This window comes from Tursiops truncatus, chromosome 1 (assembly GCF_011762595.2).
Source record: "Tursiops truncatus isolate mTurTru1 chromosome 1, mTurTru1.mat.Y, whole genome shotgun sequence".
In the NCBI taxonomy this organism is placed as follows: domain Eukaryota; kingdom Metazoa; phylum Chordata; class Mammalia; order Artiodactyla; family Delphinidae; genus Tursiops; species Tursiops truncatus.
The window spans coordinates 45,838,748-45,853,841 of NC_047034.1; the positions used below are offsets into that span (position 1 = coordinate 45,838,748).

General features: G+C 42.0%; 2 protein-coding genes across 9 annotated transcripts in view; both read right to left on the reverse strand.

Moving 5' to 3' along the window:
• TSEN15 (tRNA splicing endonuclease subunit 15) overlaps positions 1–15,094 on the reverse strand; it is a 538,803-nt gene that overhangs the window by 139,901 nt on the left and 383,808 nt on the right. The gene's annotated exons all lie outside the window — the stretch shown is intronic.
• C1H1orf21 (chromosome 1 C1orf21 homolog) overlaps positions 1–15,094 on the reverse strand; it is a 175,203-nt gene that overhangs the window by 139,901 nt on the left and 20,208 nt on the right. For all 8 annotated transcript variants that reach the window (XR_012331172.1, XM_073803590.1, XM_033853542.2 and 5 more), the window contains exon 2: positions 2,425–2,519. Coding sequence is in view for 7 of the 8 variants with exons in the window: in XM_073803590.1 (XP_073659691.1) it covers positions 2,425–2,519 (95 nt within the window). In the remaining variant the exon portion in view is untranslated. The remainder of the gene's footprint in view (positions 1–2,424; positions 2,520–15,094) is intronic.

Sequence of the window (15,094 nt, forward strand, 5' to 3'; positions counted from 1 at the left end):
GGAACACTGACTCCAACGTTCATTATCCTTTCCTTTCGTTTTATGTGATAATGCCTAACTCTTATTAGGTGTTTATCACGTACCAGGCACTGCACTCAAAGTTTTACAACAATCACCTCGTGTAATCCTCCCAAGAGCACCATGAAGCACTGTCTTTTTCCCCAATGGATGGGCAGGAGGTTTAGAGAAGTGAAGTAACTTGATCCTGCAATGAGTAAGTGGCAGAGCTGAGATCTGAATCCAGGCAGTTTCTGCCTCCAAAAACCCATGGTTGTCACCATCATGCCATATGCCTTGGTTATGTTTGCCAACCCTCTTAATTTCAACAGTTTGGGTAAAAAAAAAATCTTTTAAAAAGTACTTCAAGCCACATCTTAAAATCATTCTTTGAAACATAAGAACATCTTGACTCTCAGATTATTTTAATGGACATAAAAATAAAGAATTGTTAAGTCTACCTCGTCCACCTTCCAATGTAAGCTTCAAATTTAGGAGGTTGTTTTCTCAAATGGTATGCATGGTCAGTACTTGATTATGCATCCCCCCAAATGGAGGTGACAAAGGTAACATAATTCCAAATAACTGAAAATCATTTAATTTTGGAACGCAGTCTAGAAATCTCAGAACCAAAAATAACCATTTAGTCCCCATTCTCCTTGTAAGTCTTCATATACTTGAAAACTCCTCTTGGTGGCCTGGACTCTGATTCACTGGCAGAGTAAAGGGGTGTAGGGTTGACATAGATAATCCATGAGTAAATAGGCCAGAATTTCTCTCTTTTTGAATCTCCATTCAGTCTGCATGGAAAAGCAGTAGCACCAATTCTGACCACAGTGCTGAAAAAGAATACACTAGCACCAAGGAACTGATAGACTGTGAATCTGAGAGAGAAGGAAAAAAGCTGTACTGGCCCTAAATACGATGAGAGCAACACTGAGGAAAAACTCACAAGCTGTAAGATAAAAGTCTTTGCCTTCCTTAGGATTTCAGAGATACAAGCATGTGAAGTAGAGATGGACACTAGTAGTTACATCTAAGAAAGAGCCACCAGCGGACTGGTCACCAAAGTCTCTTTAGCCTCCAATGGAAATACTATTACTAAAGATGAGATTCATAACTTAAGATGAAATTATATCAAGGAAGGACAAACTGTGTTCAATAAAATACAGTAGAAAACTGACTACTGATGTTTCAACTACTCAGATCTTCTATTTATCTGTTCAAAGCAAAAAAAACAATTCATGTAAAAAGTCTGATAATATTAACTTCACTATTGAGTCATAGCTACCTTTTCTGGATTTAAGTATTGATGTTAAAATATACCACAGGTATGATGAACCTCTGTGACTTAAGGGATACCTTAAAATCCAAATCCCATTTATAAAGCAAAATTTTATCAGAGTATTTTTCACTCCTTTAAAATGATCTAAAATACTCAGTTGTTGATACTTGAGTTTTTCAAGTTGTAGATCATATGTTCAGAAAAGAATAGAGGAAAAAGAGTGAGCCTGTTATGTTCATTAGTGTATCATGGAAAAATGACAGCCTTAAAAACTCATGAGCGCTGGTGAATATTCTGCTGACTCCCTCTGCTGTAGCAGAAATCAGAAAAACAAAGCACATAACGGAAAAAGGAGTTTAAGTCAAGTGAAAATATTTTATGACATTGCAAACTTCTTAAAAATACATTCACTCAAACATGAAAAAAATAGCAAGCAATTAATCCCAAAGCAAAAGAGAAAAACAATTCTGCTCCAACATAACTGAATAAATGCATATTCTTAACAATCTGTAATCTCTTAAGAAATCAGCTAATATGATAACTTACTGTTTGTTTAAGAGTTGGAATATTAAGGTGGAACATGTATATTGATTTGTATTAGAGAAAGAGGTTCCTAATTATCTGTTTCAGATCATTAGAATTCTCACGTTAACTCAAAACCCACAGTACCTTAACAGCGTGAATGTGAAGTACAAATTTGATAAAGACCTGCCTTCAAAGTACCTTATTTTCCTTTGAAAGGCAACTTCCTTAACAACACTACGAGAATAATGAAACTTAGCCATTCACTGTGATCTGGACACGAGTTAAAGGATGCAGAGAAAAAGAAAAAAGGTAATGCCCCCACCCCCATAAAACTCATTCCTACTTTATGCTTTTTCCTTTAAATTTAACCATTCTGAAATGCTAATAATTTCGCTACATTTCCCCTGAAACATTCTCTATGAAGACTAAAGAAGGGCTTGTTCAGAAACAAACAGGATACAGGAGTACTGGTACAGCTTCCAGGCAAGCTATAAATAGCAACGGCATTTTCAAGAAATCTCATGCCAGTGTGTAAGCTCCAGTTTAAACATGCAGTGGGGATTTTATTATAATGCTGTCACCAAAATTCATTGTTACACGAGAAATTCAATGCTTACCAAGTTTTCTTGGTTCCTGGCTGCTATTTTTTGCTCCTCTTCTGCCCCATTTTTCATGTATTTGACCTCTTCCACCGGTTTGATCCTATACTCATCTGAGTGCCAAAAAAGAAAAGACATTTTATAACTTTTTTCACAATGGGAGAAAAGTGTCAGTAAGAAAAGTCCAACAGCATAATTTGTTAGAGCCCTTTCCCTGCGGCCTTTCTATGTGGTTCATTTGAAACCATCTGGAAGAAGCTTCACCAGCCTCTTTTTATGAGGCGCTCTCCTCTGTCTACTGGGCAAAGCTCAGCACCACGAAGGCAGCTAATGAAAGTGGCACTGCCTGGTCCTTTCACAGAGAGCAGATGGTGGCAGCAGAAACGGAGGTTATTCCATATCTAAAGTCTATTCGGAATTTATACGCATTAGGGCATATCGCATAATGGTTTAAGGAGATTTTTCTCCTTGAGAATATTCGTTCAAAATGCCTGTGGCAGCAACGTTATGCAGTACGTTCACACCTGAATTTCTTTCTTTTGGAAAAACAAAGTAAGACTAAAGAGCTTAACTGATCAACAAATAGATATAAACAATTGGAAACTGAAATTTTCCTGTTGGTGATCCCCATATTAAATGTGGAACAGGCTGCAACGATTTCATAGGATTCATACAGACTTTAATCTCTCTGTAAAGTCACACACATGAAGAGCCATAATATCACACGGCTCTAACTGGTAGGTATATCTATCACTCAAGGCGGGACAGTATAGTGGACCATGGACGGGACCTGGACTTTGCAACAGCCAGAGAGAGAGTACAACAAACTCCAATATCAAAACACATCATAGAACAAACTTGGGAAAACTTGCAATTAAAGTTCCTCTCCAGGGTAGAGGTTTGGTGATGCCAATGATGACATTTTCACCAGATTTCTGTCAATAGGAAATGACTTGGGCACACTAAGGTCAAAAACAGGTGTGACTTTGAGTCACCTTTAGTCCAGTGTGTAGGAAAAATCCCAGACATTATGGAATTAGAAAATTTCATCAACCAACAAACTGATGATTGCCTAGCATATGACATGGAATAATGTCTATAAAAGGCTACCTAATAGACAGATGTCTATCACTAGGAAGTTGCAATATATTTTCTTATTGCCTGTGGTTAATTTGCTACAATGACTATATGCTTATATAATTTCTTGCCTTACTATTTATAATACCATTTCCTATATAGTTTCAGGCTTCCTCATACCATCCCTTAACACGCTACCCCCAAAGATGTTTGTTACAGTTAATATTTCTTCAAGTAATTATGCTGTTCCAATGTTTCTCAAAATTATCATCCTTATGAAAGTAATACATTTGCATATATCTGAATAAAGACTCCATGTTCACAGCTGAGCCAATTGTTTTTTCCATCTGACAATTCAAGGTAGTTATTGATTCTGCTTCTTTCTAAAGAAATTAGAAAGACTGGTATGAGGTTACAGTAATGAGTCCTTTAGGAATACCACGTCCTAAATGTATTAACAAGTTAATCAATGGGTTCTGATCCACAATTACAAAATACAGAATTTCACATTCCAATTTGGTACTCAGAAGAGAAAAAAATAAGAGAAAATTAATAAATCTGGCACATTTAATTAAGGATTATTTACTCAGAAGTTGGGAAAGCACTTGTTAATTGAAAAAGAAAAGATACTGCCTAATTATGCCTCCCATACAATTAAACAGAGACAAAAAATAAAGGAAAAAAATAATAGCTAAAGATGGGTCTCCCTAACTTCAGTTTGGAACATTAATATTTATAAATGATGGTTCACTGGGATAATTACTAACATTTAACTGATCTAAATTGTGATCTTAATTACTTACAGTGAGTCTCTAGTTATTTAAATATAAACACACATACATACATTATTTGTTTTAAACACAATTCCAGTGGACTCTATCATTTTGTCTAGAGGACACAAAACCTCACATGATGAGACGGCGAACGCATAACATGTTAGGACCTAAGCAGAACCTTCTGAAAGAGCCTTCCAAAAGACGGTCCTTTGCCTGCGGCACAGCAAAAGGTTTCGTCTAGAGGAGACCCACCCTTGCCTTGCCCGCTGTCCTCTCCCACCCCTAAGCCACAGCCCACAGTAGACACTCTCTAAACAGCTGAGTGATGTTCAATCTTCATTCTCTTTTTATCCCTACAGGAAACACAGCTGAATTCAAAGTATCAATAGTAGACAAACTATTAATATTTTTCTAATACTTTTCTTCAATGAAGAAAAGCTGCTGGCCACATGTCTTTCAAAGCAGTGTTATCCCACATACAGACTTTTTATAATATCACCGATTTAGAAAGAGGATAGGTTTTAGCGTGTCATTAACAAACACGCCTGGCTAGCCAATGCTGTCTTTGTGGAACACGCTATAACTGGATAAAAAAGAAAAACAAACAGCCACGACTGCAAAGCCAGACCTATCATTATTACTTACATAACACACTGCACAGAATCCATCGTGGTATGAAACAAAAAAGCCAGCAAGACCCTTAGATAAACCACAATTTGTATAAAGCAAATACTTAAAAACGGTCTGTCAAGTCTCTCAAAGGCTGGTGCTGGGGATGAAGATGCCCATCTGGGAACAGACAACTCGCCAACCAACGTGTCACACATTTCCACGGCGATGCAGCCGTCAGGAACGGCACCCTGTGTGGACCAATGGAGCATTTCGGGTTACGGCAGTGACACCATCACTACGGAAATCCATTTTTCCTTTTGGTGAGGGCACAGGGGAATCCGTGTGGGACTTTAGTCCCTTCATCAGATCACACACTGGAGGCAACTGCAAGTACCAGAGCCACTGTGACAAGCCAGAGAGCCCCGCCCGGCAACAGAACAACCTGCCAACTTAATTAAGAGGAGCCACGAGCAGACTGTCTTCCTCTGGCTCCCTCACACCTGTTCACAATTTTTCTTTTCTTCCTGTTGATCTTGTCAGGTGGCTTCTTAAAATGCACGTCAGGAGCTGTAGGCTAACACCCGGTTTCGAACCTGCTCCCCTTTCTCCCTATGTAAACAGTTGCAGGCTGTGCCAGTCAAAATACATCTGGGGTAAAAGCACTGCTGTGGTGATATTTTTAGCATTTTATTCCTCAGATTCCATCAGAAAGGGCTACACTTTCTGTGGCAGCTCTATCATGCTAAAGACACACTGTTGCCCACCAAATCTCTGCGCCTCACGTTTGACGTAAAGTGCCTCATATATACATATATAAAATTAGGTTTTTAGAACTAGAAGGTGATCAGTTGGTTGGACTTGCTTCAGATGTTATGGAATCATCCCCATTTTCAGGATCCTGTCAATTCTTCCATTGTCAACAACTCGCTGGCCCCTATCCTGTCCTCCCAAGTTTTGCAGATGGAAGATCTGCTACAAGGTTACATTCATAAACAACGGAACTGACTTCAAAATGAGTGAATTAGAAGATGAGTGCCGGAGTGAGTTCATAATGCCGTAACTATTAAAAGGTTAACAATTCTCATAAAAGTACATATTAGATGGGGAAGGAGGAAGACAGGCAAGAGTTCTAGAAATGCTACTCTTTGAGGTAGGAAGGGATCTTTTTTTTTTTTTGCGGTACGCGGGCGTCTCACCGCTGCGGCCTCTTCCGTCGCGGAGCACAGGTTCCGGACGCGCAGGCCCAGCGGCCATGGCTCACGGGCCCAGCCGCTCCGCGGCACGTGGGATCTTCCCGGACCGGGGCACGAACACGCGTCCCCTGCATCAGCAGGCGGACTCCCAACCACTGCGCCACCAGGGAAGCCCGTAGGAAGGGATCTTACAGTTCTTTCCTAGAACGGTGAAATTCGTATCTATTGATACTTTCACACTCAAGTCTTCTTCTGATCAATGACATATGTACCAGAATGAATCTTTCCCAGGACTGTTCCGATTTCAAAAACTCTGCGCTAATGTCCTCATACCAAAACAATCCAACATCTGGGCATCTTCACTGGATTGCTTCATCATCCAAATTTTGCGTGAAGATTCTCTAGTAGACTTATTATTATTATATGCTCAGGAAAATATGAGGACTTGGAACAAGAGGTAAAAGAAGTATTTATAAAAATAAACAAACCAGGGCTTCCCTGGTGGCGCAGTGGTTAAGAGTCCGCCTGCCGATGCAGAGGACACGGGTGCGTGCCCCGGTCTGGGAAGATCCCACATGCCGCGGAGCGGCTGGGCCCGTGAGCCATGGCCGCTGGGCCTGCGCGTCTGGAGCCTGTGCTCCTCAACGGGAGAGGCCACAACAGTGAGAGGCCCGTGTACCGCAAAAAAAATAAATAAACAAACCAATTAAAAGACTAAACTATTCTGCATTTTAGTGTAAACTCACTTCCCTTGGGTTTCTCCCACCGAACATCCTGTCCCCCATGCTAACTAAATTCAAGTCCCCAAATCCTGGTACGACTTCAAATTCTTGCCTAGGATCTTTATTTCTTTACTTGGTGAGGTATTTTTCAAGAGGTGAGTATTCACGGTGGCTAAGAGCTTAGCCTCTAGAGCTTGAATGACTAGCCATATGGCCTTGGGCAACTTACTCATGCTTTCTGTGCCTTGGTTTCTTCATTTGTAAAATGGGAATATTTATAGTACCTAATCTCACACATAGAGTCACATGAATTAATATATGAATACACTTAAAACAGTGCCTAGCCCATAATAAATGCTCAATAAAATGTTGGTTGCTGTTTTAGAAAAACTGTGCTGGTTCTGCAGGGAACACTATCTCTAATGCACAAAATCCATCAAGGTATAAAAACAAAAAGCATAATGTAAACATCAAAAATTAATTTAACTGAAAATTCTGACTTAACTATGCTAACAAATAAAGTGAGAAGGGAATATTATCATCCAGGATAAGCCTTTAGCATTTTTTAACTAAATGCATGTAGTGCTTTAATTAAAATAAAACATAATTTTAAAAGAACAATAAATAACTTTTATGACAGGAAAAAGAAAAGTGATCATTATTTGAGTGAAACCAGGGTTACAAGAAAATAAGGTTCCTCTATCTTCCTTTATATCCTAACTCAATTATTGCCATTGGCACAGCTCCTAGTCTCGGCCTTCCTTGAGGGCACAAGAGTGAATGCGTGAGGTTCAGGAGAGTCTGAGAACCTACCATGGGCTGGGCTCTGTGATAAGCAATGGAGGGGGTGTGGAGGGGGGAGACAGTGCCCGGGGAAAACCACTGTCTTGGGGGGAGGCTTATGCTCTGAGAACCCTTCTGCTACTGGAGCACGTTCCTCAGGCTAGACTGACCGCACGAGTAGGCTGACCCTATTCCACTCCGCCACAGTCCACCAAGACAGACTAACTCTGGAAAACCTTATGCACAAAGTAGAGACTCAGCTGAAGGACCTCATAGACCAGTATCAATTCTCTGAGTCAGGCAGTCCCTTCACGATAATTACTATATCCTCACTTGCAGAAAGTGATTTCGCCCTTTCCAATGTAATAGTTATCATTAAGCAATTTCTAGGGTAATTATGAACTGCTCGTTCTAAATGTTTTGAATATTTCTAAAATAAGGCTTTGGTGCATTTAACACAAAATGCTCTCAGTTTTTCTCAGAGTGTGTCTCAAATCAACCTAATAAAGGAAAACTAATTTCAAAATAAGAGTGTCTAATACATGAAGTGCTCATGGCCTAAAAATACAAACTGTTAAAAAATAACAAGCAGGGAAATTATGTTTTCAGACTTCATATTTGTGGAAGATTAAACCCTGGCCACTGGGTTTCCACTAGGGGAATTAGGAAGATTGTACGTATTTGTACATATCCCCCTTTATGATATCTCATAATTGAAAACTGTTAATATCACTAAGAGGGTAAGTCTCATATGTCTACTGTATCCTTATTCACTAGTGAAACCTAATGCTTGGATATATTTGAAAATCAGAGATAGTAAAACATATAGTCTTGCTTCAGTCATGTAAAACTCATTTCAGCACACCCTCACTAATAAGGGGTATTATGCTTTTTAAAAATATGCAATGAATTGAAGGGTGAAAATGGTATCTAATTTTTATTTTAGTTTGATGTTTCAAAATTTACTAGTGATACTGAATACTTCCCCCCGTTTTGATCATTCATGTGTGCCCTTTGTGATATATCTCTTCATATCCTTTGCCTCTTTTCTCTAATTGGAGTTGTAGCATTTTTCCTATTGACTGTGATATGAGCTCTCTGTAAACTATACCAATTTATGGACATACTTCTGGCCCCAAAAGGTCCGGGCAAAACGCCTCTTGATTTTCATTCAGACATGAGGTGGTGGAAGGAACTAGCTGCTTTCTGTCTTTGAGGCAAGTGCTGGGCTATCCCCTGCTGTCTTTTCTGTGTTTCTTTCCTTCTTCATTTCAGCAATATTCATTGAGCACCTACTGCATGCCAGAGAACGTAGTACTCAGTCCTGGGGTTATGCCTAGGGAAGGGAAGCAGATCCTTTTCTCAAGGAGCTCACAGCTAGTAGGGGAAGATTTAAGAAAATGAGCAAATAGAGTGCAGAATGTCTGCAGCCATGAAGCAGATGTGTGGGGTGACTGTAATAAGAACAGAAGGGAGGGACCCCCCTAAGCAAGGAGGGGGAGAGTCTTGGAGGAGGTGACGTTATCTCACTGGAGCGCTGCGGAACACTAGTGTGTGTGGGGGAAGGACAGGTCTAGGCAAGGGGACGGTGAGTTCAACAACCAGAGAGAGCATGGCAGACAGGAACAACTGCAAGTGGTCTAGTACGGCCAACACGCAGATTCCAGGGGGCCTCGAGGGATGTAGGGAGCAGAGGCTGCCAGGGCCAGTGCAGGAAGACCTGGTATGTGAATCCCACCAGAGGCAGGCTCCATTCTGAGGGGATACGGTCTCCCCAACCAGGGCCCAGACTGAAGCCACCGTTACAGGCTAAGCTTCTGTCCTCTGTCCTGTCCTCAACCATCTCCTCTGGAGAGACCCCCAACCATCGTAATCCAAGGCTTTCTCCCTCTCTCTGAAAGAAGGTGTAGCAAAGGTGGAACTTACATGGAGCAGTGGAGGTGGACCAGTCAGGTGAGGAAGGTGAGGAAGAACACACGGAGAAGACTGGCCAAGAGCCAGAGAAAGCAGCCGCAAAGAGTCTCACGAGGGTGGAGTTTTTACCTGGAGTCAGCTGGTGGGGCACTGGTGGGGCTGGAGCTTAAGACACGACATCTGCCAGAATCTGTTTCCCGCCTCCCCGACAGGTATGCCTTCAACTGGTGATGGGGAGATATCACAGCATGCAGAACAGGGAGTGGCTGGGATGGGGTGTGATCCATCCTAGGGGCAAAGAAGCTGCCACTGAACCTGATCCCAGCTCCCTCCCCTTTGGCGGGACAGCAGTGAACCACAAGGGCCAGAGCACCGGCTTCAAAGGGCCTTTCTCTTCTGGACCTGGCTTGGTGACTTCCCAGCCGTGTGCCGTGGAGGCAGGGGATAGACTTCTCTGGGTGAACGGAGCGCGTTGCGATGCTTGTGCACAGCTGCTATGGCCTCTTAGCATTCTTAGGGTCTTGTCCACGCCTCCGAAGAGGACAAGCTGAGAGGTGTCCACAGCTGCAAGGATGAGAGGGTGGTAACGCTTCCCTCATTACAGCACCCTTAATAATGAAGACTGGACCTGCAGGCCTCATTCCTGAATCATTGCATCATTTCAGAGGCCAGACAGCACATCTCCTCCATTCATCTGAGGCTCACTCAGGGACCAGGGAACTACTGGCCAGTCATTAAGGGCCCCGGAACATGCATCTTCTGACACGCTCTGACAAAACACATGCAATCCGAGGCAAATCCAGCCTGGACTCCTTTAGGAAAGCACATGCAACCAAGGCTTTCCCATGGAGAGGGGGTTTAATGTTTGTATCATACAGTAATAATTCCTAACCAAGAAAGAGAATGAGTGGCGAGCCACTCCCAGAGAGGGAGGGCATGCATGGTGGCTCTGACAGCCATTTACCCAGCTTCTCAAGAGTCCCGCTCTGACTCTTACGGAGTGCTGGTTTTCCACCAACCACAGAAAAGCTGGAGGCCAGCTAAGTCCTCTCTACTATTCTTGGTGCGGTTCCTCTTATCCTTGATAACCGTTCAAGAGAAAGCCTGCCCAGCTGTCTGTCCTCTCCCCTGGTTTGATTTAATCCTCATGTCGGCCCTATGAGGCTGGTATTATAACCCATTTTCCAGTTGCAGAGATTAGTCCTTGATTGGCTGGTCAAGTGGCAGTGCTGGTTCTAACCCAGGTTGGTTGGAATCCAGGGCCAGGCTCCTAACCACGAAGCCAGTTCTTTTTTTAAACCGCAAAGCACAGGAAATAATTACTCTGAGAAATGGTACAGGCATGAAGTATGAATGGATTCAGAAAGGATTTGGACATATTTGCAAATCACAGTGACATAAATAAAAGTTATAAAGCAACTAACATTCATGGGTAACATCAGGAAAACTATCAGAGCCTCCCTTGTCAGGCATCTGGAGCTTCTGTCGGTGGAAGATACCATCCCTGTGCTGCTTAAGTTAGGGATTAATATACCAATCAAAGTAAGGGTTGTGAGACTTTTCATTACAATGGCGATTTGACCACCACTGCATCTAATGGAAGAAAACGGAAGCTATTCTACAGTATACAGTAAATATTGCAATGTCTTTACAAAAACTTTGTATTCTGAAAGATAACTTCCTTTTAAGCCTTCTGTTATACACTACAATTTTGATATATGATCTTAGCATTAAGACCAAGCAACAAATCTAGGATGTCTTCCTTCACTGGAGGTGGAGGAAGAGGAGGAGGATGAGAGCTTTCGTTTATAGATCCCTTTTCTTTTTTTTTTTTTTTTGCGGTACGCAGGCCTCTCACTGTTGTGGCCTCTCCCGTTGCGGAGCACAGGCTCCGGACGTGCAGCCTCAGCGGCCATGGCTCACGGGCCCAGCCGCTCCGCGGCATGTGGGATCTTCCCGGACCGGGGCACGAACCCGTGTCCCCTGCATCGGCAGGCGGACTCCCAACCACTGCGCCATCAGGGAAGCCCCCTACAGAGCCCATTAAATGTCCCAGATCCAGTTCAGAAAAGCTGTTATACAACAGCCCATTTATGCTCACAGGGCTCTAAGAAAGAGAACCGTCAATGTCTCCATCCTAAGGAAATGTTCACTCATCCAGCTAGCTATACCATCCAGTAAGTGGTGGGACTGGGGCCAGGCCTTGAACCAGGCAGTCTGACTCAGATCCCAGGCTCTTACTTGACTTTCCCACAAACGTGTAGTAAAGTTAATTTCTGATAAAAACAAAAATTCTCTTTGTTTGCTGATTTCCATTACAGAACTATTAGAAAATGTTATCACTATATGGATCCTCTCCCCGAATGGAAGTCACCTTTAAGATAAAGATAAACCTTTTCAGGTCAGGCATTAAAAAATTCATTATGATAAAATAAGATCTAAAATAAATGCAAACAGTTATTTTCTTTTTAGGGGTAAACTATAAGGCACTAACAGCAATTACGAACAGATACTAAGAGAGGGGCTCACATGCCTCCCTTTGTACATGAAGTCGATAAAACTCCAATGTCATTCCACTGTCAAGAGGGCTTGAAATGAGAGTTGCTTTTCTAGGACTGGCAATAAATTTCTGCTGATTCATTCACAGTTAATCCTTCACTGCTGCCCAAGATCAAGGGTCATGAATTTGCAGGATGGCTGGTCAGGATTAGGAAATTCTATGATCATTCCAGAAACTCTTCCCATTTAATGTGGCTGCCATAGAGTTAACCAAAACATTGAACAATTTGGCCAATGGTGTGTGTGTGTGTGTGTGTGTGTGTGTGTGTGTGTGTGTGTGTGTGTGTGTGTGTGTGTGTGTGTGTGTGTTAAGGAGGAAGGACATTTTAATGTTGATCTGATGTAATTCCTTTAACTGGGTTCTGACTTAAGTGGATTTCTGTTAAGGAAAAGATTCTCAGATAATAATCCGGATGCTTACGCATCCTAGTCCCCTCCCCCTCTCCCAAGGCACCTCACCAGCAGGCCAGACTTGCTTGTGCTCTTTTGTGATGCAGTCTGGCGATGGGGTGAGGAGGTTAGCGGGAAACTGCAGCAGCCTGGATTTACACCAGAAAGAGCAGAGCTAATGAGAAGAATTGGGCTGGAGTGGAAAGTTTTGCAGAAGATTAGAGAGGGGAGATTTTGGAGGTAGTCCAAAGAAAGACAGACAAAAAGTCACCAGAGTGGCAGAGAGCTAGAGATTCACGGGAATAGATTTCAGTACATTGTGAAGTAGGTTTATGAATGAGATGCCTCTGGGATTCTTTATTCAGTAAAAATGTAAATTGCTTTTCAGTGATCTTTGGTGATTCTTTTAATATGCCTCTGGACTGAAGCTCACTTCTGGGTGCTACAGCCATTAGAAATAATTTAGTGGCAGCAAAATCATTAGCAAGAATAGGAAGAAATTGGATAGAGTTGTTTTCAGTTAAAGTAATTCCCAAGGCTACAAGCACTGCCACTGAATTTTTAAAATGGAAAAGCACAGCTAAAATACAATTTGTGATAAAAGAGTACAGCTTCCCTACTTATAAAAAATATTCATGACTCGACGTTCACTGCGGGTCTCATGAAGAAAGGCCCCAGAAGGCGAGGAGAGAGCTCGTTCACATGTGCTTATGAGGGGCGAGGAGGGCTCTCGCCCTCTTCCTCTCTCTCCTGCCAAGTCTCTACCTCTTCTCACAAGAGATTCATTCACGTAGAACAAAAGATCACTTCCAGTTGCCATGAATCGCCAAGTTAGATTCCCCTTAGAGACTAAAGTGTGTTCTGACGGCGACAAAGAATAGCTCTTTAGGGATAACGTGTCTGGGTGAGTGGGGGGAACAGCATATTCGAGGACACTTTAATGGCGAGCAGCACAGTAAACAAGAACACACCATCTTCCACACCCTGGTCGGTTTGCACGAGACTATTTTAGTAACACATTCTGCTCAATTTGTTTGTAAGAGATGGCAGCTGTTTTTTATTATTTCTCTTTCGGGAAGGATTCATAAGGGCATTTGAGTGGTTCAATTCAATTCAAATCGTGCAGTATCGCAATTGTGAGGTAGGCTCTGTACTGCGAGCCTGAGGACACAGAGCTGATGGGTAAGTGGTCCTCAGTGACCCTCACCCACCATCTATATGTAAGCTACTTAAAATGTAGATTACGATAGTGAAAGTTCTCCACGGTCCATTTTGCTTCCTCAATGGGGATGTACAGTAGCAAAAAAGAACTGCTGAATCATTTCACACCTGTTAGAATGGCTATCATCAAAAAGACAAGAAGTGTTGGCAAGGATTTGGAGAAAAGGGGACCCTCCTGCACTGTTGGTGGGACTGTAAACTGATGCGGTCACTATGGAAAGCAGTATGGAGGTTCCTCAAAAAATTAAAAAGAGAACTACCATATATATGATCCAGCAATCCCGCTTCTGGGTATACATCCGAAAAAGATGGTGTCAAGATCTCGAAGAGATATCTGCACTCCCATGCTCACTGCAGCATTATTCACAAGAGCCAAGGTATAGAAACAACCTAAATGTCCATTGATGCAGTAATGGATAAAGAAAATGTGGTACATATAGCCAATAAAATAGTATTCAGCCATGAGACAGAAGGAATCCTGCCACTTGTGACAATATGGATGGACCTTGAGAGCACTGTGATAAGCGAAATAAGTCAGAGAAAGACAAATACTGTCTATCACTTACATATGGAATCTAAAACAGTTGAACTCATAGAAGCAGAGAGTAGAATATGGTTGCCAGCAACTAGAGGGTGAGTGAATACAAGAAGATGCTGGTCAAAGAGTACAAACTTCCAGTTATAAGATGAGTAAGTTCTGGGGATGTAATGTACAGCATGGTGACTCTAGACAATAATACTGTATTATATACTTGAAAGTTGCTAACGAAATGATCTTAAATGTTCTCAACGTGTGCACACACACATAAACACACACACACAAAAGATAATTAATTATGTGACGTGATGGAAGTGTTAACTAACCTTATTGTGATAATCATTTTGCAATGTATATGTACATCAAATCGTCACGTTGTACACCTTCAATTATACCTTCTATGTCAATTACATGTAAATAAAGCTGGAAATAGTAAAAAAAATTAATTAATTAAATTAAATAACTGCTGTAACTTCTAAGCCTTTGAATGACTTAAATCAGACATTTTCAACACATAGAAAAGTATGAAAGGCCCACACCATTCTATACAAACAGGCCAAAGGAGAATTTGGGAGGACAGTTCACACAGAGACACAGAACCGCCACAGTTCCTCAGCACACCTTCTGTACCATATTCTTTCAGCTACCTTTCTAAGATACTGCTTGCACCCAAAGGCCTGAGTTAGGTAAAATCTCGAGAGTTCAAAGATCTTAAAGTATAATGCATGGCCTGGACATGTTCCAAAGTTTTTTACATGGTGTAAAGAGGCTTTTAACCTGATCAAGGCCAGTGGGTGCTAAGGTTCCCCACTGCTCCTGCAGGATCTGGTAGAGGTACACCCAACGTCTGGGTGTACAAAGTATCTGCCAGACCAGAAGGGCAAGGATTGCGAGTTCACCCCT